This window comes from Corylus avellana, chromosome ca10 (genome assembly GCF_901000735.1).
Source record: "Corylus avellana chromosome ca10, CavTom2PMs-1.0".
NCBI lineage: Eukaryota > Viridiplantae > Streptophyta > Magnoliopsida > Fagales > Betulaceae > Corylus > Corylus avellana.
Window position 1 is genome coordinate 20700730 of NC_081550.1, and position 23938 is coordinate 20724667.

At 35.9% G+C, this 23938-nt stretch overlaps 5 protein-coding genes across 6 annotated transcripts; 1 reads left to right on the forward strand and 4 right to left on the reverse strand.

The window, feature by feature from the left end:
• Positions 1–763: 763 nt before the first annotated feature.
• LOC132164283 (cytochrome P450 71D11-like) lies at positions 764–2636 on the reverse strand. The gene is made up of 2 exons (XM_059574769.1): positions 1674–2636; positions 764–1504 (listed from the first exon to the last, which is right to left on the reverse strand). The coding sequence occupies exons 1-2, from the start codon at positions 2586–2588 to the stop codon at positions 878–880; spliced, it is 1542 nt and encodes a 513-aa protein (XP_059430752.1). The 5' UTR covers positions 2589–2636; the 3' UTR covers positions 764–877.
• Positions 2637–5675: 3039 nt separating this feature from the next.
• On the reverse strand, positions 5676–11212 carry LOC132164696 (disease resistance protein RUN1-like). 2 transcript variants are annotated; one of them, XM_059575248.1, is made up of 5 exons: positions 11045–11212; positions 10163–10673; positions 7655–9387; positions 6648–7550; positions 5676–6518 (listed from the first exon to the last, which is right to left on the reverse strand). In XM_059575248.1, exons 1-3 carry the CDS (start codon positions 11163–11165, stop codon positions 8169–8171), a joined length of 1851 nt encoding a protein of 616 aa, XP_059431231.1. In that variant the 5' UTR covers positions 11166–11212; the 3' UTR covers positions 5676–6518; positions 6648–7550; positions 7655–8168. The 2 variants fall into 2 exon arrangements, with proteins under 2 accessions (XP_059431231.1, XP_059431230.1); XM_059575247.1 differs by having other exon boundaries at positions 10163–10718.
• A 1053-nt stretch (positions 11213–12265) lies between these two features.
• LOC132164805 (cytochrome P450 71D9-like) lies at positions 12266–14491 on the reverse strand. Its single transcript, XM_059575366.1, has 2 exons — positions 13523–14491; positions 12266–12994 (listed from the first exon to the last, which is right to left on the reverse strand). Exons 1-2 carry the CDS (start codon positions 14489–14491, stop codon positions 12368–12370), a joined length of 1596 nt encoding a protein of 531 aa, XP_059431349.1. The 3' UTR covers positions 12266–12367.
• Positions 14492–17060: 2569 nt separating this feature from the next.
• LOC132164807 (peptidyl-prolyl cis-trans isomerase CYP19-4) lies at positions 17061–20207 on the reverse strand. The gene is made up of 7 exons (XM_059575373.1): positions 20096–20207; positions 19827–19905; positions 18920–18967; positions 18784–18807; positions 18130–18312; positions 17958–18033; positions 17061–17336 (listed from the first exon to the last, which is right to left on the reverse strand). The coding sequence occupies exons 1-7, from the start codon at positions 20159–20161 to the stop codon at positions 17198–17200; spliced, it is 615 nt and encodes a 204-aa protein (XP_059431356.1). The 5' UTR covers positions 20162–20207; the 3' UTR covers positions 17061–17197.
• Positions 20208–22070: 1863 nt separating this feature from the next.
• Positions 22071–23937, forward strand: LOC132163150 (E3 ubiquitin-protein ligase APD2-like). The gene is made up of 5 exons (XM_059573340.1): positions 22071–22103; positions 22288–22415; positions 22665–22896; positions 23510–23619; positions 23752–23937. Exons 2-5 carry the CDS (start codon positions 22392–22394, stop codon positions 23935–23937), a joined length of 552 nt encoding a protein of 183 aa, XP_059429323.1. The 5' UTR covers positions 22071–22103; positions 22288–22391.
• The last annotated feature ends 1 nt before the right edge of the window (position 23938 follows it).

The window sequence follows — 23938 nt, forward strand, 5'->3', positions numbered from 1 at the left end:
ACTCCTTTTTACAAGATCTGATTCGTGGCAGCACCGCATCACTTGTCACGTCCGTACGCAAACTTTTCTTTGTACCATTAGCATTTTTATTTAATCAAATAGTCTTAGAAATTTTGTAATGTTCGGTCAAAGACTCGATGGACGGCACGGCACGGAATTTTCATTTGACGTTTCTGTCGGTCTATAGAAATGTCATGTTATAACTCTTTCTCTAAGCAAAAAGGCATCATTGGCAGTCCAGTTGAACTTGGGTTCAGAAAAGCCATCATCATCGTTTGAATGTATTTACATGTGAGAGCAATTCATGGTCCATACGCTTTATGAAAGCGTGTACAAGATCTTCAACATATGGAACAGGACTTAAACCACAACTTGTGACATGTTTTTTGCTCTACGGAAATTCACCAACACAGAATTCTGAACACAACCCAAATACCATAGAAGCTAATTAATGCCCCCAAGCGATTTGGATGTGCTGCATTGTTAGAATACTTGCTCTCAAATCTGATTACCTAAAATAAAATAAAAAATATTAAGAAACAACACAAAACATCCCACAAAACATGTTAACAAACAGAGTTGTTGTATGGATTATCAGTTCATCATGCTGCTGAAGTTGTTGCAGTTAGTATGTTAGATGGAAGAGAAATGCAATACACGGGACAAATATCTTTTTTCTAGCCCCAAAGTTGATGTGACATGGCCTATAACCAAAAAAATTTAACATTTCTCTAGATGGAAAGGATTAGAGTAATGGGGAAGATGTAAAGTAGCATTAGATAGTTCTTAACTCAATACAAATACAAAGTGGAGATCTTATTCCAACTAGATAATCATCATATATACTATATATCTATCTGAAGAAGAAATTACAAGCTTATTCAACCGGCAAGGGATTATCATGAACAGTTGGAATCAAGACCAGATCTTCCTTTCTTCCAGCTGTAGCTGAAGCAATTTCAGTCATGTCCAGATCTTCATGCTTCATTCCATTGGGAAGTGTCCAATCAAAATGGTACAAAAGCAGAGCAATTGTGTACTCAACAATGACTAGGGCAAATGTATAGCCTGGGCATACCCTCCTTCCAGCTCCAAATGGGAGATATTCAAAATTATTCCCCTTAAAGTCAATAGAGCTATCAAGGAATCTCTCAGGTTTAAAGCTCTCAGGTTCAGTCCAATATTTGGGATCTCTTGCAATTGCCCACACATTAACAAGAACTTTAGTTTTTGCAGGAATTTCATACCCATTAATTTCACACCTCTCTGTAGATTCTCTTGGAAGTAACAGAGGAGACGGTGGCCTTGCCCGCAGGGTCTCCTTAACAAGTGCCTTCAAATATTTCATCTCATTAATGGCTGTTTCATCAACCCTCCCTTTTCTATCAAACACTTCCCTCACCTCACCTTGTGCCTTCTTCATCACTTCTGGATTTTTCATCATTTCTGCCATTGCCCAAATTATGGTTATGGCTGATGTCTCACTCCCAGCAGAGAAAATGTCCTGAAATGGAAAAAAAGTTGAGTTAATTAAGCAGTGATAACCAAAAGGAAAAGAAAAACATTTATATGCGAAAACATTTTTGCAATCATACCCGCAAAGTTTAAAAATTTATAATGTCGGAATCTCAAGCATGATTAGATATCTATGAGCAGAAGGTGAATATAATTACCAGGATTACAGCCTTGATGTTGTTCTTAGTTAAAGAAAACTCAGTGTCACCATGCTCGTCATGAAATTTGAGGAGAACATCTATCAAATCTTCTTCTGCTGCAGCCTCCCCTGCTTTTGCTGTTGTTGCCTTTGCCATATGTTCAGTGATGATTCTTTCCATAATCCTGTCAGCATCCTTGTGCATTTTCTCAAGTTTAGGCCTCACCCCACTGATCACATGAAGCAGCTTAATAGAAGGAAAGAAATCTGCAATATTGAAAGCTGATGCGAAATCGATAACATCCTTCACAATTTGTATGAATTTTTCTTGGTCTTGGCATTTCTTACCGAAGGCTGCCCTTGAAGTAATACCATATACTATTGAAAACACTTTGCTGGAAAGATTGACAGGGGATCCAGCTTTTGCAGCAATCCTTATCCACTCGATGAAATTTGATAGCTCTTCTTCTCTGAGTGAACGGTAAGATTCAACACGTTTTTGACTTAAAAGCTCTAGAACACAAATTTTTCGTAGCTGTCTCCAGTAATCCCCTAAGGGTGAAAAGCCAATGCTTGAACAATCATACGACAAGATCTCCGATATCAGAACACGAGGTCTCGACGCAAAGATTGCATCATGGGTTTTCAACACCTCTTTCGCGTACTCCGCCGATGAAACCACAACCGTCGAAACTTCTCCGAGCCGAAGCAGCATCAATGGCCCGTGTTTCGTGGCCAAGTCTCTCAACGCACGATGTGGTGGAGAGCCTGATGAAAAGTTGTGCATGTTTCCAAAGATGGGTAGCTTCCATGGCCCTGGGGGAAGACTTGAAGAATTGTGGGTTTTGAAGCTCTTCCCTAATATATTCACAACCATGAACATAAACAGCAAGAAGGAGAAAAGGATTGGGAATGATAAGACTTCGAGCTCCATGAGAAGAAATCTCTATAGAAAATACCACAACCTCTCTACTTTGTCTCTTACTTCTCTTGTCTTGCTTGGAATGTTATGCAGACATGTATACGTATTTATAGCAAAATTGAATAGAGGGAAGACATTAACAACGTGTCAACATTGATTTTATATTTTCCCAAGGAGTAGCTCAATCAGCTGGGGACTACGTCTCATAAAGCGGAGGTCTCTAGTTCGAATCTTTCTTCCTCTTCTTGTGCAGACATGTCAAAAAAAGAAAAAAAAAACGTTGATTTTATATAGATCATTAGATGCACAAACTTTTTATCGTGGCCATAAAATGTATATAGAGAATACTTGTTTAGTCATTAGAGGGATAAGGCCACAACACCTTTAAATATAGGGTCCTTCTAGAGAAGTGTTATTTAGTAGACTCTCATACTACTGCCATATAACTATGATGATGAAACAATAAAAATTGACCATTGATTTTTTCTTGTTATAAGCCCTCATTGATCCAATGACTGATTTTCACTGTCATATCATGAATCAGATCTTGTAAAGAGGAGTAATTATAGAACGGGGAATAAGAATACTCTACGAGAACAAAGGTATTGGGTGTGCGTTGAGATAATCATTATTAAATTTTGATTTATCGGTGATTTTAAAAGTTACATTACATTTAGAAGGATACAAGGAAGACTCTAGTTCTCCTTCTAGCACTACTTTGTACAAAAATATGGCTCAAGAAGATGAGTTCTGCTAAAAAAAATCAACAATTTACTCAACTTGAGCACTCGCATCCGACTCGCCAGTTTGCTGAAAAAGTTATTTTGGTGAGCCAAAATATTAAAATGACTCTCCACTCTTTTAGCTTTATATCCAGCTCACCGGTCTACTGAAAAATTTGGTGAGTGTGAACGGTGGTCACCAAATTTGGTGAGCATTGTTCAATCACACAAATAATAAGAATAATGCTATACACCATTGTTTTATCTTCAAAGTTGATGTGCTTTTTAAAATCATCATTTGATAAAAAATTAACAATAACTTATTTTAAATTTAATAATAATTTTTAAAGTTACACCCAAGTTTGAAGATAAAACGATGGTGTATGCTCATAATAAAAAAGAAAATTAAAAAACTACAAACCATTATCTCTCCTCTCAATTTTTTTTTTCTTCTTCCTATTTCGTCATCTCCACGCAATCGGACGTCATAGAGGATGGGTGAAGAATTGCAGATGCATCAAGACTTCAAAATTCTTCCTGTTTGACTAACCAAGGTCTCCATCCCATTCCATATGCAACAACCCCTCACAAGACTTCCAAACGCTCTGATCGAGTCTTTGAGACTCCCTGATCTTATTTTCCAAGAATTTTCGAATTCTTTGGTTCAAAAAAATGTTCCCACTTCCCGTGTTGCATAAAAGTTGAAAAAGTGTTCTTGACATATGAAGTTCTTTAATATGCATTAAATAAACTATAAACATCTTGACTATTTTGTGTGTGGATATTTAGGAGTCTTTCATACTATTACCATATAACTATGATGATGTCCCTCAATAAGTAGTTCAATCAGCTGTGAACTACACCTCATGAAGCGGAGGTCACTAATTCGAATTCTTCCTCCCACTTCCTTTGTGTGGACATGTCAAAAAAAAAATATATATATATATATATATATATATAAGTTTTTTTTTTTTGAAATATATATATTTCAAAAAAAAAAAATGTTTTCCAAAACACGTTAACAAATGGTGAATAAGTCTAACCGTCCAAGTCCTGTAATAGAATAAGACTACTAAATAGTAGCAATACAGTTGAGGCTCTTTCTAGAATAAAATAAATGTTTGACGCCCTAAATATTAGTCAATATATGTTATATATTGACTAATATATGTTATATTATATTATATATATATATATATTTTGCCGGTTGAAAGATTGAAAGAATTCAATGCCCAAGAGAGAAATATTATTTTGCATTTTCCTACATACTCAACTGACGTGGTAATGACTCACCACTTGTCCGGAAAACTTAAGCCGATAAAAAGAAGCAAATTTAATCATTTAATCAAATACTTTAGCAAGTTTCTCTTGGATGCTAGAAGTGCAAGTTGATCATGCTGCTGATCTGATCCATGTCCACTACACTAGTATGAATCCAAAAAGCCTTTTACTCCCCGCAGAAAATAGCAAACAAATATATTCAAGAAAATGCATGTTCTGACAAAAATCTGTCAAAATATATGAACAAAAGACATATTTTAGATTATTTGTTGTCTTTCTCCGATCAAATCTGGGTGGAAATCTAATTACCAGTTAGTTGTCACAGTTGTAATGAAGAATTGTGAACCGTTTGTGTCGGGGCCTGCATTTGCCATTGATTGAATTAGGGAGTGGGCAGAAAGGAATTGGAGGAGGCTAGTCCTACCTGGTCCATAGTTTGAAGTTCTCATCACAATATGCTTCAGCTTGGTGTCGTTGAAAGAAGATTCTTTTCCATCTGTTTGTTTAGGGTGATGAGATACTTTGTTGTAGCTAAAGGAGAGGAAAATCATGTGTTCAGAAAATCTGCAAAGCAACAATGGGATTCAAGGAGATCTTGCTATCAGAAGCTGTAAGATAGTTTTAGCTTTCTGTGTGGCTTAGAACACTTTATGATACAAATTCTAACTTATTATAAACTTGAAAGAAAATGCATTGGTTCACAGGTTGCTAGAGTGTTACTGGAATTTATTTTATTTTATTTTATTTTGTTGTACAGAATTAACGTTATTGCCCATTTAACACCTAACTTCTGCCAACATATTTAATGGCTGCCTTGAACTCTTGACATTTTAGGTTTAGGTTCCTTTTGATGCTCTGTTGATCTACAGTGTGTTGGTTTTGATTTTATGTGCATCTGTAATTTTATTGTGGGGTGATTCACAAGCCTAATGGTCTTAAGCTGTCCAATTGTTGCTTATCACATATGACATGGTGGGACAATGGCAGAGGGTTTTGTTTCTCTTGAGGATGTTCCAGAATAAAATGTTAAGCAGATATATTCCTTTTTATGTTTGTTGCAGAACGACCAAAGTTGGATATTTTGGAGAACTATATATATGGAATGAGAATTATTGTAGTCTTCCAATCTTCGTATTGCTAGCATAACTTTTGGTGCGAACATGTTGTACTGGCTAGGCATGTTATAGCTAGATAGCAGCCAAATCCAGCAAGCATATATAAGCACTCATGCAAACTTTTGAGTTATATACATATGCACCTTGATAGAGCTTAATAATGCCATGTGGCTATTTGTAACTAGTCTAAAGTTCTTTTGAGTTATACCAAGGATTTCTCATCCTTTTCCACCACCATTGCCATATTTGGGAGGATCGTGCCTTGGGTTGCTGATGGATCATCACTTCAATCATCAGTCCTTAATGATCTTCAGAGACCTTCTCTCCATGGCCAGTATCATCGATCATTAGCTGTATCAGAATGGAGATTCTTCCATTACATTTGGGCGATTTGGCTCATCAAAAAGGACATGAATTCCACACTTCTTCACTGTAGCTGCTTTCCAAAGTTGGATGGACACCTCAATTTCCTCTCCACTTTCCATCTCCAATTCATTTCTTATGAGTGGCGTCTGATATAGAAAGACATGATCTTCACAGGTTACAGGACCGTGAAAGAAGAGTGCTGCCCAAAGAATGTGCTGGTAGCCTCTAGTTTTATTATGGAATCTCACTTTATCAACTCTTGTTGGCCAACGCTTCTTGTTTTCTTTGTTGCCTGCATAAACAGCACAAACAAGCAACCAAGGGATTTGACCCTTTGAAATTGAAGGTACATGGAAGGATATTGATGACCCAGTTCTCTGATAGCTGAACCAATTTGGAACCTCACTTCCAGGGAGGTAAATGACACGATGCTGATCATCACGCATGATTGACTGACACTATTAAAAAAAAAAAACGACACGATGCTGATCATCACACATGATTGACTGACTATTCAAAAAAAAAAAAAACAAAAAAACAAAAAACTCACATCATAAAAAGAGAGAAAGAGAGAGAGAGAGAGGAACCTGGAGATGACTCCTAAAATCGTATGCAAGATTGTTACACCCTTCTGCGAGAATCTCTGAACCAAATTCCAAATTCTCCAAACCTTGAATCTCAATCAATTTGTGGCAATTACGAAGGGAAGAAAATTGTTTTCTTTTATGGTTAGACGAAATTGAGAGTCTTTCCATTGATGTGCAGCCACTTGCATCCAAGACAGATGCAGAGAGTCCTGAAATTGTTTGAAGAGCCATACACTCACGCAAACTCAAACTGTACAATTCAGGAAGGCAACTGATGCAATCAGGTAGGTTACGAAAATTGTTTCTTGATAAATCCAAAATTTGAAGTGAAGATAAACCCCCAAAATCAACAGGAATCCCATCTTCAGACAAATTGCGATCAGCGAGATATAGTTTTGTCAAAGAACGTAATCCAGAAATGAAAGTTGGTAGCAAACTTACTGGGTTCAAGCTTTTTGGTGATATCCATGGTGAGAGAAGTGACAACCAAGATTCTGAGGATTGTTCTTTACATCCAGATAATGATACAGTTTTAAGATTCTTCAAAAGACCAACGGAGGATGGTAGTTGTTTAATAGCAGTTCTATTTGCAAGCAGCTGCTTTAAAGCTATCATATTCCCTAATTCTTCTGGTAACTTGTCAATTTTTAAACAGTTAGACACATTAAGAGTTTCAAGAGATTTTAAATATGAAATGCTTCTTGGAAGATTCTTAAAATTCTTACATCCTTCTAAATTTAGTGAAACAAGTCTTTTTAGATTTCCAATGGACTCATGAACCTGAACCAAGCTTATGCAACTTTCAAGTATTAGTATCTCCAATTGCGGCACTTGAGAGAAGTCTGGTGATTTGGTGAGATATTTAGAATTGCTGAGATTAATGACCTTCAACTTGTTGAGTATCTATGAAAACACAAGAATAAATTAAGGAGAAGTTCTTGTTAGATATACAATTAACATTAATAGAGAGAGAGAGAGAGAGAAAAGTTTGGTAAGATTTGTCATACCTGGTTTTTCTTCCAAACTTGTTTGATATTACTATGCTACATGTCAAGAATGACAAGGTTCTCTAGATAGAAATTCTGTGGCAGAAATTTAATAGGGCACTTATGTCAACAAAGCCATCTTAACTCCTTAGAGAGATGTTCATAGGATCCCGTGAGATGCATAGTATTGATTTGGAGTAATCTCAAATTCTTCATATGTGTAAATGCTTCAGTTTTGATCAAGCACACATCTTCAGATGCTTTTAAAATGAGACCCTCAACTGTTTCAGTTCCCTAGCAAAATAGACAGTTGGATTAGCAATACAAATCCTCATCTTGCATAAAGTTAGAACAACTTTGAACTAGAATAAGCCTTTATACCCTCATCATAATTCTTTAAAAAAAAAAAACACTAAATTAATTCAAACATTATTAGAATTAATTGAAACTTGCTTGCAGACCTCTTGAATATTGTTAAGTATCAGTTGTTGACTTGATTTAGAGAAGATTTGGATAAAAATTATTCAATTATGGGTTATATTGATATCTTTTTGGGACTAAGTTGCATGCTTGCCAAAAAGAAAAAATGTTCATGCATACCTACATAAGACATATTATGTGCATGTGTATATATATATATATATATGCCTCTTACCGTATGTTTGCTTAATACATTTAAGAAATCCTCATGAAACCACAACCTACTACGTTTTCCTGGAAAATTGGGAGACTTTTCACAAATAATCTCCCTTCCCATATCTCGAATAAGATCATGCATCCTTAACTTATTTTTGTTATCAATTGTCACAAGGGATCTCTGAGTGAGGATATTGATACAAATAACTAGGAAGAAACCACAACCATCAAGTGCTTTGATGACATATTCTTTATCCATACCGATAAAGAAACATGCAATATCAAGAAATATGTCATTCGTACTATCATCTAGTGATTTTAAACTTATTCGAAGTATATCTTGAATTTGGTGGTGAGGAATTTTTTGTAATTTTTCCAATTCACTTTTCCATTCAACAACGCTTCTTCCTAATAAAAAAGAACCCAAAACTTTAAGAGCTAATGGAAGTCCTCCACAATACTTCACTGCACCAATTGAAAGTTCCAAGTAATCTTCCTTTGGATGGCGCATGCTGAAGGCATTCAAATTGAAAAGTTGAAGAGACTCCTCCTCTGCCAATTCTTCAACCTTATATTTTCCATGTACTCCAAGTTGAATTAGCAAATGTTCATCTCTGGTTGTTGCAATGATTCTACTTCCTGGACCAAACCATTCTGAGTTTCCGACTAATGCGTGTAACTGTTTCAAGTCATCCACATCATCAAGAACAACAAGAACTCTCTTGCCATGAATTCTTTTCTCAATCAAATTGATTCCTTGATCAACATTGTCAATCCTCAAATTCTTTGTTTTTAATATATCAAAAAGAAGTTGTTCTTGTAAACGAACTAAACCATTATGTTGTTTTGAAATTTCCTGAATGTTTAAAAGACAACTACTTCCTTCAAATCCATAACATATTTGGTTATAGATAGCTTTTGCTAGTGTTGTTTTACCTATTCCACCCATCCCATAAATGCCTACAATGCGAAAGTCACTTGTTCCAAAATTTAACAAATCTTTAACTCGATCAACACGATAATTTATTCCTATTGGGTGTTTGGCAACATTCAAGCGAGTGGGTTCCACTTCACACGAAACTTGTGTAACAATCTTCTCAATGAAGCTTGATTCATACCTGGTCATTAAATCAAAGGAATATAAAACACTAAAATAAGCACAAAGAAATAAAATTATGAGTCATTAGCATCAAAAGGACGTTGCCATCTCAATCATTTGAAACTTATATGTGATGACAAGCAATTAAGTTCTATCAAATTTACTAAGAATTTTTGTGGGCTTAATCATCTATCATCTTCCCAATGTGGAAGAGTTTTACATAGAGTTACTAGGTTGATCATCTTCCCAATGTGGAAGAGTTTTACATAGAGTTACTAGGTTGTTTTAATCCCATTTGTTATGGCACAGAGAAAGATCTAGCTACATTTGCGTTATCACTCCAAAAAGACTAGTTAAATTGCAATTGGAGCTCTGTAAATTGTTTATATAAGTTCAATTTCACATAGTAAGGAACCAATGTGGGACAGCTATGAACTTCTTTATTATCCACCCACTTTATGTAAGCTAATCATCTTTCCAATGTAGTACTGGAGTGTTACATTGTTACCGTATCATTCATCTCATGTGTGTGACATTTTATATAAGAGATCATCCTAGACTTCATAATTCTAGAATCAATATTTCTCTTTAAGTGGCATTATCTTTATATACTAGTACAGTGGGATGGAACAGAAAACATCCAACGAATTTAACTTAAAAACTAATTTTTGCCACTCCATGTTAGCTAAACATTAATTTTTCCAAATCACTTTTTACATAAAATTTAAAAGAAAAGAAAAGGACAAAAAACATATAAAAAAAAATGAAAAACACAAGAGACTGAAGCATAATACCCATTTGCAAGACTCTCAAGATTCCAGCCAGAACAATTTGCAGCTTCAGTAAGAGCTACTCTCCACCTCTGCACCCTCTCCATATCGGTTTGAAACTGCTCTTCATGCCTAACAAATGTATCCGCAAAAGTTCTGGTTTGTTTTCGAACATCTAAGGGGTCCACATAATAAAAAATGGGAAGAAGAATGTGGCCCATGGTATTCCTACGGTGCACAATCTCCACAAGTTCATCAAGGCACCACGTGGAAGAAGCATAGCCTTTTGAGAATACCACAATGGAAATTCTCGTTCCACGAATCACATTGAGTAGTTCATTACAGATGGTCTTTCCTCTTCGAAGCTCCTCATCATCTCGAAAGGTACAAATTCCGACTCGCACCAAGGCGGAGTATAGGTGATCGGTGAAACTCTTACGAGTGTCTTCACCTCTAAAACTTAGGAAAACGTCGTAATTCCAATGAGGTCCGGAAAAGGAGGTACTTGTTGTGGTTGTGGTTGAGTTTGATTGGACTGAAAAAGTAGGGAAATCCTGTGTGTTAACAGGAGGGGTAGAGCCTGTATACGAAAAACTCATTAAACAAACGCAAATTCTTTTTATGGAAGTGAGACTGAAAATGAAAATTTTCTATCAATCTCTCAAATGGGTCTCTCTCTCTCTCTGGGCTAGAGCCTGTATAACGGGCGAAAAACTCATTAAACAAACGCAAATTCTTTTTATGGAAGTGAGACTCCCTCTCTCTCTCTCTCTCTCTCTCTCTCTCTGGAATTCTCTTCTAAATTTTGCGGGAGCATCTAGATCACACAACTATGCCAAATAAAGTACTCAATCAAATAAATATGCATACACCTAATCATTTCTATTTGATGGGCGAAAACAGTACCGTCTTTGTTTGGGTCTTGGAGGACGAGAATCTTGCGAGCCTGGTTTTGGTCTTGGAATTCAGGCTCCAGTTTCCGCTTCATTGGTCTCGCACGGGTGGTTTGGCCCTCGTCGCGATCCATGGGTGTTTGAGTGAAAGATAGCTAGGGGAAAAGTAAGAAATGTGGAGTTTGATGGCGGAGACTTGGATTAGGTTTTCATTTACTCTTTATTTTTTTTAAATATTATTTTGTGCGGAAAAATGTGCGAAAGAAAAATGAGGATCGAGAGTAAAATGAAAGAAAGTGAAAAAAATAATAATAATAATAATAAAAAGTTTATAACGTGAATAATTAGTAGGTTAATCAGCTTATTTACCATTCACACTAGATGAAAAAAAAAAAAAAAAAACAGTTGCATATTTGGAGACAAAAAAAACCTATAATGGTCAGATTTGACTATTAGCATTCAAATCTAGCTCAACAAATGTTTAAGCTAAATTTTAACTAAATGATCAGATTTTTTTATTTTAGTTATCTACTTTTTCAAAACACTTTTTGTGAACGGTTTGTGTCGGTGCCAGCATTTACCATTTACAGAAGCACTGTACACAGTAAAAAGAAAAAACAGAGGAATCTTAGTTCCAGGAAGGAAGGAGTAGGCTAGTCCTACCTGGTCCATAGATTGAAGTTGTCATCACAATATGCTTCATCTTGGTGTGGTTGAATAAAGAATCTTTTCCGTCTGTTTGTTTAGGGTGATTAGCTACTATGTATTTTGCACATGCCCAATCACACAACATGGACATACAGAGAGTGTGAGCTATTTTTTTCTGACATGCAGAAACGAGGACATAGAAAATGTGATAACAATTGATTTACATGGGCAACATGTTAAGCAAGCAATGCAGTAAGTAAAAGCTCTCATCCTGCTTTTGTGCTAGAGCTCAATGGCAATGTCAAGTTCTATAATATGATCAGGTCAGTAACTTGGATTAGGAAAGTAGCTAATCATCAACTACTATATAGATTAATCATTTCCAGCATGTGTTGAACAGCTGCACTGCTTTTGAATGACATCTCAGAAAACATTTTACGAGTATAAAAACATCCCACGAAACATGTTAACAAGCAGAGTCATTGTGTCGATTGTCAGTTCATTATGCTCCAGTTGTTGCAGTTAGTATGTTAGATGGAAAGGATTAGAGTAATGGGGAAGACGTAACATGGCATTAGATTATTTATTAACACAATACCCATTAATACAAAGTTGAGATCTTATTCCGACTAGGTAATCATCATATATATATACTATATATCTATCTGAAGAAGAAATTACAAGCTTATTAGACAGGCAATGGATTATCATGAACAGTTGGAATCAAGACCAGATCTTCCTTTCTTCCGACTGTAGCGCCGGCGATATCAGTCATGTCCAGATCTTGATGCTTCATTCCATTGGGAAGTGTCCAATCAAAATGGTACAAAAGCAGAGCAATTGTGTACTCAACAATGACTAGGGCAAATGTATAGCCTGGGCAAACCCTCCTTCCAGCTCCAAATGGGAGATATTCGAAATTAGTCCCCTTAAAGTCATGAGTGGTATCAAATAGGAATCTCTCTGGGATAAAGCTCTCAGGTTCAGTCCAATATTTGGGATCTCTTGCAATTGCCCAAGCATTAACAATAACTTTTGTTTTTGCAGGAATTTCATACCCATTAATTTCACACCTCTCTCTAGATTCTCTGGGAAGTAACAGAGCAGATGGAGGGTGGGATCGCAGGGTCTCCTTCACAAGCAACTTTAAATATTTCATCTCATTAATGGCTGTTTCATCAACCCTCCCTTTTCTATCAAACACTTCCCTCACCTCAGCTTGTGCCTTCTTCATCACTTCTGGATTTTTCATCATTTCTGCCATAGCCCAAACTACGGTTATGGCTGATGTCTCACTCCCAGCAGAAAAAATGTCCTGAAATCAGTGAAATGGAAACAACTTTGAGTTAATTAGGCAGTTAAAAACCCCTAGAGTTTGCTCGAGCAGTAAATCATTTGGCTCTAGTGCCCCCTTGAGTGAAAACAAATGTTAAAGGATATAAATCCGTTGTAATAAATTTTGATTTTGTATTTCCTAAATCAAGGATTAAGATAATATTTGTTAATCCTGATTTAAAGAATATGTTTATATTTTAAATATTTCAAATTACATGTAAAACTCTATAATTAGAACTGTACACTCAAATCATATATCAAGAAAATATGTAGCCTATTAAGGCTTTGACGTGTTAATGTAGGCTATAATATAACAAATATTTGAGGAGACGCCCGAGCTTTACCCAACCCGTCGCAGATTGCAGATTGCACAGTTTCTTGGTGGGGTGAAGCTCCGCATACCCCGATTATAAAAATAAATAAATAAAGCAATTATAACCAAAAAGAACTATATATATATATTGTGTGGAACCAAAGCATGATATGAGCAGAAGGTGAAAATAATTACCAGAATTACAGCCTTGATGTTGTTGTTAGTCAAGGAAAACTCACTGTCACGGTGCTCATGAAATTTGAGGAGAACATCTAGCAAATCTTCCTCTGTTGCAGCCTCCTCTGCTTTTGCTGCTGTCCTTGCCTTATGTTCAGTGATGATTTTTTCCATAATCCTGTCAGCATCCTTGTGCATTTTCTCAAGTTTAGGCCTCACCCCACTGATCACATGAAGCAGTTTGATAGAAGGAAAGAAATCTGCAATATTGAAACCTGATGCAAACTCGATAACTTCCTTCACAATCTGTATGAATTGTTCTTGGTCTTGGCTTTTCTTACCAAAGGCCGCCCTTGAAGTAATACCATATACTAATGAAAACACTTTGCTAGAAAGATTGACAGGAGATCCAGCTTTTGAAGCAACCCACTTGATGAAATTTGATAGCTCTTCTTCTCTAAGTGGTCTGTAAGATTCAACACGTTTTGGACTTAAAAGCTCTAGAACACAAATTTTTCTTAGCTGTCTCCAGTAATCCCCTAAGGGTGAAAAGCCAATGTTTGTACAATCATATGACAAGATCTCTGCCGACAGAACACTAGGTCTTGATGCAAAGATAGCATCATGGGTTTTCATCACCTCTTTCGCGTACTCCGCCGATGAAACCACAACCGTCGAAACTTCTCCGAGCCGAAGCAGCATCAAAGGTCCATGTTTCTTGGACAACTCTTTCAAAGCACGATGTGGTGGAGAGCCTGATGCGAAGTTGTGCATGTTTCCAAAGATGGGTAGCTTCCATGGCCCTGGGGGTAGACTTAAAGAGTGGCGGCTTTTGAATCTCTTCAATATTTTCACTACCATAAACATAAACAGCAGGAAGGAGAAAAGGGTTGGGAATGATAAGACTTGGAGCTCCATGAGAAGAAATCTCTCTACTGTGTCTCCTACTTCTCTTGTCTTGATTGGAATGTTATGCAATGTATACATATTTATACACCAACACCCTTTCAATATAGGCTTCTTCTATCCCTATTAATAGTTTTTGTTCAAGGTTAGCGGTTTAGCTACAAGGCTGAATATTTGATTAGTTTCCAAGTATAGCTAGGGATAGACGGATAAGACCACACAAAAAAACTTGGTCAAAATTAATGTTTATTTAATGCATTTTTTTTAGGGACAGAAATTTTCTACAAACCAGTTTGGAGGAAATATCTACCAACCTATTTAAGATAGTGTCAAATGTTTATAAACATTTAAAATTCACATTAAATTCTTAATATCATTAATAACAGTTTATTAACTTAGACTAAATTTAATGTGCATTTTAAATATTTATAAACACTTTATACTATTTTAAATGGGTTAGAGAATATTTTTTTCAAACTGATTTGAATAGAAACTTTTTTTAGGACACTTTCTAGAGCCTCCTACGGGAGAAAGATCTATGCTTAAGTCAAAAGTCAATGTCAAAGAGACATAAATGCCATTAGTCGGTGTTTTGAATTTAGGAAAGTTCCAACAACCTTTTATAGAGATCTCGGCCTAACCGTCTTCGTGACTCCAATTGTTACGTGTGAATATTCTCCTTAATGGCCTATTTTTTAGTAGTTTGTGTTCCTCAATTTGAGGATGTTCCTCAAGTTGTGGGTTCGTGGATGATCATTTACCTTGGGAGTTAGGACGCACTTCTTGGTTTGGAAAAGGATTCCCTGTTATGCACGTAGAATAGGATTTGGGTTTCGGATCCACCTTGGACCTACGAGGCGGTCTTCCGGTCTTTATGTGTAAATTTTGTTGGTTGTCGGCCCAATTACCAACGACTATCCCCAAATTCATTTATCCGATGCGGCTAAGAGAGGATAATAAGAAATTCATGTTTTAATGGGCACTGGGATTGGTGCTGGCCCTTAAAGGGTTCATTCGGTTCGTAAAATGCGTATTCTATTAAGAAATAAAATAGTTATTGCTCGAAATAGAAGAGAGCGGAATAGTTATTGCTCGAAATAGAAGAGAGCGGAATGAAATAGTTATTTATATTTTTTAGTTTGATAACAACACACATACTCTAACTAGAATTGAATCAAAATTACTAAAAATCCCATATATATTTTTTTCAACTCATATTAATAAAATTAAAATAAATTTTTTTAAAAAAAAAGAGCAGAAAATAAAGTGGGTGGCCGACCACTACCAAGGGCGTCCCGTGACCTCCCCAGAGGAGCTCCAGGAGTGACATGGCCGCCCTTGAAGCAAATCTGGGGTGGCCATAGCCACCACCGAGGGCATCGGTGGTGGTGCGGCTACCCCCAGGCCCCAACCTTTTTTTGTGGGGGGCCGACCACCTTGATTGTGCTACTTCTACAAGATGATTTGCATTGTTGAAGAATGACTTTGAATTACCAACCTAATTTAAGAACCTTAATCTTAGAATGTGTTTAATCTGTAATTTCTCATGACAAACATCTTTTTTTAAAACAAAATCACAAAAAGTATATCCTTTCAAACTAAGGGCAAAGGAGTGCATTTTTTAAAATGTATTAACAAACAAGACCTTTTTCCAAGACACTGTTTACAATAAAAAAATTAAAAAAGAAAATAATAATTGGTATAGAAAAGTGAAAAAGTTGTATTAAAAAAAGAAAAAATTTTGTTTTGTAATAATTTTTTTATTTGGATAGTAGTAAAAAGTAAATAATATGATATAAAAAGTAAATGCGGTAATATAAAAGTAAGTGTTTTGATGATTTTTTTTTTTAAAAAAAAATGAAGTGAATAGTGTGTGGGAGTCGTGTGTTGTTTAACACACTACCTTTAACTTGCTACCGCAATTTTATCATGTTTTTAAGAGTCACATTTTCATTATTGACATTTTGACATTGTTATTTTTCCAAATAGATTTTGAAACCACTAAACCAAACAATACTACTGGTTTATTGATGGTATACCCCTTTCTTTTCCTATTAATAAGACGTCCTTTGCAAGATGCGTAAAATCCTCCATCTAGACATACGGAGCAATTATTGGGATAAAATTCTAAACATGGCCACAAAAAGGATTTGCAAGTGACTACAAGTCACGATGTTCTCTGCATATATAAAACCTATGATCCGTCCTCAAGAGGTAGCTCAATCAGCTGAGATCACGCCTAATAAAGCGAATGTCACTAGTTCGAATCCTCATCCCTTATTGTGCAGACATGTAAAAAAAAAAATCCACCATCCTAGAGATATCAAGCAATTATTAAGATAAAGTTCTACAAACTGGCCATTAAAACGACAGAAGGGTTTAAGATACCACTTTCTGAGCACCCAATACATTTATCTAAAGCAATTATTGCGGTAAGCGCTTAGGTTGAGTGGTCTATTTCTTTAAACAACCTCAGGAAAGTGACCCATGATTTAGGCCTTAATACTTGTTGGAACTGAATTTGGCTGAGGTAGGATACAGGATCTATGAAAAAAAATGGTGCAAAAACCTGTTTTTTTCTTAACAAGGAAATGGAAAGACAAGCTAGAGCAGCTATTACTACTAGATACGAGAGGAAAAAACAGTCAAGAAAAGAAACACAGCCACTTTAAGATGAAATACCTACTGGTAAATCATCGGTTTTATATGAAATGGTCTCATACAGGAAACTGAAAGAGCAAATTAACTATGACATCACTAGATATGTCCGAAGAAAATTAAAGACAATCATAGTGGAAGTTCACCACTGTCTGCAATAACGACTTTGCTCTTGGGTGTGCCACTTTGCTTTCCTTCGGCTTCCATCTTGTAAACTACGTCCATTCCTGATAGCACTTTTCCAAATACAACATGTCTACCATCCAACCTGTAAATTGATCGCAAGATTAGTACCAAACAAAAAATCATAATGGCATTGATTAATCCATGTCTACACATATCAATGTTCGGATATTTAACCCGTCAAGTGAAGCCTAGCGGTTAAAGGGTGGACTTAAGATGAGCTGTAGACTCGAACATCCTAGTTTCGATTCTGCGCTAGGAATTCTCCTGAATTACCTAATACACGGTTTTGACAGGTGGAGTTGTGTATCCGGGATTTACTCCCCAGGGTAGGTCCGAAGGGCCTTGCATTGTTGAGGTTCCAAATCATTAAAAAAAAAAAAAGTTGGGATATTTAGAAACATATGTCAGCTCTCAGCTCTCTCTCTCTCACACACACACAAAATGAGAGGGGAGGTGGGAAGTTGTGAGGGTAAGGACAAGGTTTCTCTTGGGTGCTAGAAGTGCAAGTTGATCATGCTGCTGATTTGATCCATGTCCACTATACTAGTATGAATCCAAAAAGCCTAATACTCCCCACAGAAAATAGCAAACAAATATATTCAAGAAAAATTTTAGACAAAAATCTGTCAGAATATATGAACAAAAGACATATTAGATTATATATTTTCTTTCTCCGATCAAATCTGGGTGGAAATCTAATTACCAGCTAGTTGTCACAGTTGTAATGAAGAATTGTGAACCATTTGTGTCAGGGCCAGCATTTGCCATTGACAGAAACCCTGTACACAGTTAAAAAAAAAAAAAAAACAGAGGAATGTTAGTTCCAGGATTACTCGAATCAGGGAGTGGGCTGGAAGGAAGGAGGCTAGTCCTACCTGGTCCAGTATGCTTCAGTTTGAAGTTTTCGTCAGCAAACTTCTCTCCGTAGATTGATTCTCCACCTCTTCCGTCACCCAGTGTAAAATCACCTCCCTGGATCATGAAGCTGGGAATAATCCTGTGGAATGTACTACCCTTGTAGTGGAGAGGTTTTCCACTCTTTCCAACACCTTTCTCCCCTGAAATGATTAAAAAATAGGTGGTATAAACTAACTTCTAAGAAGATTTGCTGTGATCAGGCCAAGATCAGTATATGGTTCAATCCTTTAGTAGTATCTCACAAATACTTTACACTCTTCAACTGGTCACACTCGGTTGTAATTGACTTTAAAGATGGAGTTATGCCTAGTTTTAACATAATGGCCATGATGAACCCCAAAATGTCTTCTTCTTTTTTTATTGGTACATTACACATGCACTCGGTGGCACACAACCTCACCCTCCACCTTGCTACAAAGGGAGGAAATACCATTTGAGCTAAATCTCATTGTTGAACCCCAAAACATAAAATACCACATAACATATTTCCAGCTGAAACAAAATGTGTAGGAGATGGAAATTTGATCTGCAGATAAACTTCCAAAAAAAAAAAAAAGAGGAAAACAATAATAATAATAATAACAGCAAAGAGGCTGAGGTCACTGGCTCACCTGTGCAGAGTGCTCGGAAGTTTTCTGCAAATAAATAAAAGTGAAGGTGTAAGTAAATAGTTGTATTATGTATAAAGTTTGAAAGGATGTACTATATCTAATCCAGTGTCTTCCAATTAGATGTACACAACCATACCTGCGGTTTTAGGAACCGCCTTCCCAAACAGACCCATCACAACTCGACCTGAAAGATCACACATCACAAAGATAAAAGAGTGTCAATACCAATATTATATCCTTGACATCATCACTTCGATATTTTTCAATAAACGCTTAATATCATGGTGTTGGGTGAAAAACCTTTGACACTCATCACTCTAAGGTGTATCCAAGTAAAACAGAGAATTCCAACATGGCTTCAAGCTTTCAGCAAAATACTGCTACACTCTCAAAGTAATAATGTATTTTTGGCAACATGGCTTCAAGCTTTCAGCAAAATACTACTATACTCTCAAAAGTAATAATGTATTTTTTGGGGAGCTTTCGTGATATCTTTGGAGGGAAAGAAATGATAGAAGTTATAGTAACCGCGAGAAGACGGGTAGTGGAGTATGCTCTCTTTACCTTTAGACACTTGCGTTTGTCTTTTCTAATTTGCTTAGTTTTCATGATTTTCTTGTTCTTTTTTCTCCAAGCTAGATATTCTCTAATATACTTCTTATGTACGAGTTAAGCTTTTCCGCTTTTTTTTTTTTTTTTTGATATTTCGATTAGTTTATAAAAAGAATAATGTATGTTTTTTTCATAAGAAAAAACAATTTTATAAATGGTTCAGATTTTGCCACCTCTAGAGGATTTTTCCTTAATTCATTGTATTAACTAAGTCGAATGCTAAGATAAAAAATCAAAACTATTTAATTAAAAATAATGACTAGAATTTGAAGAACTCTACTATATGATGAATCATCCGATCCCTAAATCTCACTCTACATACTTAACAACATTATAGATTGTAATTAAACGGCCATACATTAATTCGGAAAAATTACAAAAACAAAATGAAATTATTGAATGAGAATTGTTATATGGTAGTTAGAGCATACCAGCTGGCTTTCCAGCAATCTCAACATCAAAGAAAACTTTATGAGTCACTTCCTTCAAATCTTCATTCGACTTCTTAGCCTGAAACATCAATCACTTATGAATTCCATACATAGAACGAGACAAGTAACTTTTAATATGTTTTTATTAGATCGATCTTCATCGGAGCCTATGCATGTTCAAGAATTTTGGGAATTCTTTTACGCTTTAAGATTAATCTTATCGGATCAGAATCGACGCTAAGAGAAATGAGAGAATTTTTTTTTTTTACCTGAATGAGAGCTAGGGTTCCGAAGAGGACGAGAGTACAGAGAAGAAACGTCGACGTTCTTGCCATCTCTAAAAATCCCTGCTGCAAAATCTCACTCCTCGGTTGCGCCGGCCAGTGTATCCTCTATAATATATAGAGGCTAAAAGACATGTATGCCGATCTAATCCGCGTTTGACACGTAGCTAGTTGTGCTTTTTAGCTCGATCCCATTGGTTGGTGCCATTTGACACGTAGCTTGTTTCGGCCTTTTTCGTTTTTGGTTGGTGGTTTGGACTCAAAGGAAGTTGGGCCTGCTAATTGGATAATGGGCCAATTTTGGGCTCCCAATCAGTACTTGCTTGTGAAGTCAGGTCCTTTGAAGTTGGAATAATCAAACGGAACACGAGTAAAGCTACGAGTCCTTCTTATGTCACTCTTATGTCGCTCCAAGAATGATGTGGCTTCTAAAATCACCATTGGGCTTGTGATTGATCATTATTGAATTTTGATCAAATGATAATTTTAAAAACCACATCATTTTTTGAATGACACAAGAGGGATTTCTAGAATTACTTAACGGAGCATAACTAACGTATTATAAGTAACTTTTTTTTATTGCATTTATATCCTACCGGCTAACTTAACATATTATAAGTAACTTTTTTTTTGTTGCTTTTTTTTTTAGAAATGATTCCCGTTAATATTGTTTTCAACAACTCCTCATCCCATCCTACAAATCAATATATCAATCATTAGATTTATGAACTCATGTGAATCCCACACAAATTAAATGGTGGATTTATCCATTCACTATGGAGATAGTTAAAAATGAGAAATGCTACGGGTCAATAAATTTTTCATATATAGTTCATATTTTTTTACAAATTCAATAGATCAACTATTAAATTTATGGGGTTCACCATTGACTTATGTGTGGTTCATATAATTTCACAAATATAATGGTTGATTTGTAAGATGAGATAGACCAAATATGAAGAAAATATTTACCCATACATTTCTTGTTAAAAATATAATGAATTCTATCATTTCTCCATTTTTTTTTTTAATTTTTAATTTAAGCGGTGAGAAGCTATTTAACATGTCATGGTAGCTAGTGTAATAAATGAGTGTAAAGAGTAATATTACTCTTTATTTTGTTATATAATGACATGGTAACATATTTAACATATGATAACATATATTGTATGCTATTACAAATACCATAAAAATGAATCACGATATGGGTTGTTTGGATTTGGACTTCGTCTTGTGCTTTTTTTTGACACTATAGTTTCACATCCTCTTCAACATCCGTCAAATGAGTAATGTCATATAGTTCGGCATTCCCTCATTCATTCATTCACATGAACCCTACAAATTTTATGCATGATTTTTAAGAAAGTTGTATGAAATATGGGGCATGAGAAGAACAAATAGCAAATTTCTAAAAACAATAATTTATTAAGGTTGCCACTTCATCATATTGTGAAATAAAAAATATGGTAGGTAGCGTTATTCTTGTCAAATACATCATTCCATGCTTTGTCGAATGTGACATTATAAATGGCGTTACGAATAAAGTGGAAGATACTGTGGTAGATTCAAAACCTATCACTACATGTATAACTTGATAATAATAAATATTACAGCTTTTGGAAGTTATATTTAATGTATCAATATATGTTATCCCTTGATTTGCTAGGCTCTATTGATTGGATTCTAGATTGATGCACATCATGTGTTTGTATATTTTACTGTGACAGATAAGTTAACAAGTCCACTTTGTTGTCTTTTTTCATTAATTTAGGTAAGTTGACATGCATCTTTGAAGAACACTCATTTTCAGATCAATTTTTATTTCAAGTCCAAGCAAGGTATGTATGTAATGTAAGATAATTGAGCTTTTTTAATGCTCTCGTGACTTTGCTTTCATGGTCAAAACACTATTGACAATGGCTTGCTGTTCGTGTTAGTTGGCACCCTAATGATGGGCTTTCTTTTCTGACCTACCCATTATCCAAAATTAGAGGTATTAACAAATCAACGTCCACGATTTCATTCGAACTCTTACCTTTTTTGTTGTGCCAAAAAGTAGATCCAATGTTGTCTGGAGGAGTAATTTCCTAGGATTCCTCTGATTGGTTCCAACTTAAACTCTGAAGCAGAAAGGATGGGACACAACCAACTAACTGTCACTCAACTAACATTCCTAGGAATAGAAAATAGAGAATATGAGAGAAGACTGCTTGGTGGGTGTCGCAGCGCCACTCCACCACCGCCCTTGCATTTCCAATGGCTCATTCATGCCAAAATTTCGATGGTAACAAAGTGGGAAAAAGAGGTAATTGGGTTATTGATTTTCTCATTTCTTATGAGTTTAAGCTAAATTCGTGTATCTATATTAGTTCTGGTTTTCTATGGTTTTCCATACAGAGTTTCATAGAAAACCCATTTGCCAAATCTGATTCCTTTCAGAATGGAAGAACCACAACTTAGCCAACATGAACCTGGGCTTTCTTCTTCTTCTTCTTCTTTTTCTGCTACAACCTCCACCGATGGTCCATCTTCTTCTTCACCCTCTACTTCTCAGGTTCAAGAAGAAGAAGAAGTGGAAGAAAATGAAAGACAAGAAAATGGAGACAACCATCACCCCCACCACCATCACCACCATCATCACATCCTTCTCAACCGACTCCAACAACATCATCGGCCTTCTATTGTATCCTATCGGATGAACATATCGATGCCTGACGCTGCGTCTACTGAGATGAGGGATGATATGTGGTCTTGCCTTGTTGTGCTCGTCACCTTTTGGTTCTTCGGTCAGTTTCATCCTGATTTACATTTTTGCTCTCTCTCTCTCTCTCTCTCTCTCTCTCTCTCTAATAATGTTATTATTTGTTTGCATTTTTGTGTTTGTTTACGCCTGTCTACATCTGGGAACGAAAGGGGAAATGAAAGGAAAATGGTTATCAATATTGATTCCTTTCTAGCTAAACGAAATGTGAATGCTTAAATGGTTATAGATGATTATTCATCGTTTTTCTTCACTCTCCCACGCTGTTTCCAAGAACTAAATGGACCCTTAAGTTGCATGCAAGGAAAATTGAGCAAAAGCTATATGAAATGAAATTTTGAGGGAAAATAGAAAAAGGAAATCTTTGACTTTTCTTTTCTGGCCTGGAAAAACATAAATATTTTGATTGAATGTAGTTGTATACCAGAGCAGATGTTGCAATTTTGCTTGTATAAGAAAAAGTGGTCTGATACCTAAGATTTCAAATGTGTTAATGGTTATCTCAACATTTTTCAAAGAAACAAAGCAGAGCCTTCACCTTTCTAATTTTTTATCTGATATCTTATGATTAATTGATTTCTCATGACTTAAGAATCTTGCTGATTTGGTTCAGTTTTGGTTTTTGTATTCCTCACCAGCAGCATCCATGACTCTGATTTTCGGTTTTTATGGATCTGTGAATACACACTTGGGACCGAATTGCTCACGCCTAATACAAACTAACCCTTTCTTTGTGCAGTCTATTCAGGTAATTAGATTTTTTATTTTTTATTTTTATGATACTTAAGATAATCTGTTCATCATACTATTCTCATTTGGTGTTTTTCTTCCTTCTGCTGCCATAGTTGGTCTGCACTGATCTCATTTTGTTTGCAAACAGGCTGAGGAAATGGTTGAACCAAAACGTGGGCCAATTCTATATGGGTTTTATGAACCTCCTCCCCTGGATGTTGAGATCACCTGGACTGAAACACTTAATGCAATTGTACCGGCCATTTTCCGCAAGGCACATTCCCACTACCTATACTTTCTCTTTCTTAATCCTTTTTTTGCATTGTTTTATTGAA

What these genes read in the sequence shown, in the direction of transcription:
- LOC132164283 (XM_059574769.1), bottom strand. Translation starts at nt 2,588, where the DNA reads ATGGAGCTCGAAGTCTTATCATTCCCAATCCTTTTCTCCTTCTTGCTG. An exon ending in ACATCAAGGCTGTAATCCTG is followed by an intron (nt 1,505 to 1,673) that starts GTAATTATATTC and finishes TTTCCATTTCAG; the next exon opens with GACATTTTCTCTGCTGGGAG.
- LOC132164696 (XM_059575247.1), bottom strand. Translation starts at nt 11,165, where the DNA reads ATGGATCGCGACGAGGGCCAAACCACCCGTGCGAGACCAATGAAGCGG. An exon ending in CCAAGACCCAAACAAAGACG is followed by an intron (nt 10,719 to 11,044) that starts GTACTGTTTTCG and finishes TTTCGTATACAG; the next exon opens with GCTCTACCCCTCCTGTTAAC. An exon ending in CTTGAGAGTCTTGCAAATGG is followed by an intron (nt 9,388 to 10,162) that starts GTATTATGCTTC and finishes TTTAATGACCAG; the next exon opens with GTATGAATCAAGCTTCATTG.
- LOC132164805 (XM_059575366.1), bottom strand. Translation starts at nt 14,491, where the DNA reads ATGTATACATTGCATAACATTCCAATCAAGACAAGAGAAGTAGGAGAC. An exon ending in ACATCAAGGCTGTAATTCTG is followed by an intron (nt 12,995 to 13,522) that starts GTAATTATTTTC and finishes CACTGATTTCAG; the next exon opens with GACATTTTTTCTGCTGGGAG.
- LOC132164807 (XM_059575373.1), bottom strand. Translation starts at nt 20,161, where the DNA reads ATGGCAAGAACGTCGACGTTTCTTCTCTGTACTCTCGTCCTCTTCGGA. An exon ending in GATTGCTGGAAAGCCAGCTG is followed by an intron (nt 18,968 to 19,826) that starts GTATGCTCTAAC and finishes GTGATCTTTCAG; the next exon opens with GTCGAGTTGTGATGGGTCTG. An exon ending in GGCGGTTCCTAAAACCGCAG is followed by an intron (nt 18,808 to 18,919) that starts GTATGGTTGTGT and finishes ATTTATTTGCAG; the next exon opens with AAAACTTCCGAGCACTCTGC.
- LOC132163150 (XM_059573340.1), top strand. Translation starts at nt 22,392, where the DNA reads ATGGTAACAAAGTGGGAAAAAGAG. An exon ending in TAACAAAGTGGGAAAAAGAG is followed by an intron (nt 22,416 to 22,664) that starts GTAATTGGGTTA and finishes TCTACTTCTCAG; the next exon opens with GTTCAAGAAGAAGAAGAAGT. An exon ending in TCTTTGTGCAGTCTATTCAG is followed by an intron (nt 23,620 to 23,751) that starts GTAATTAGATTT and finishes GTTTGCAAACAG; the next exon opens with GCTGAGGAAATGGTTGAACC.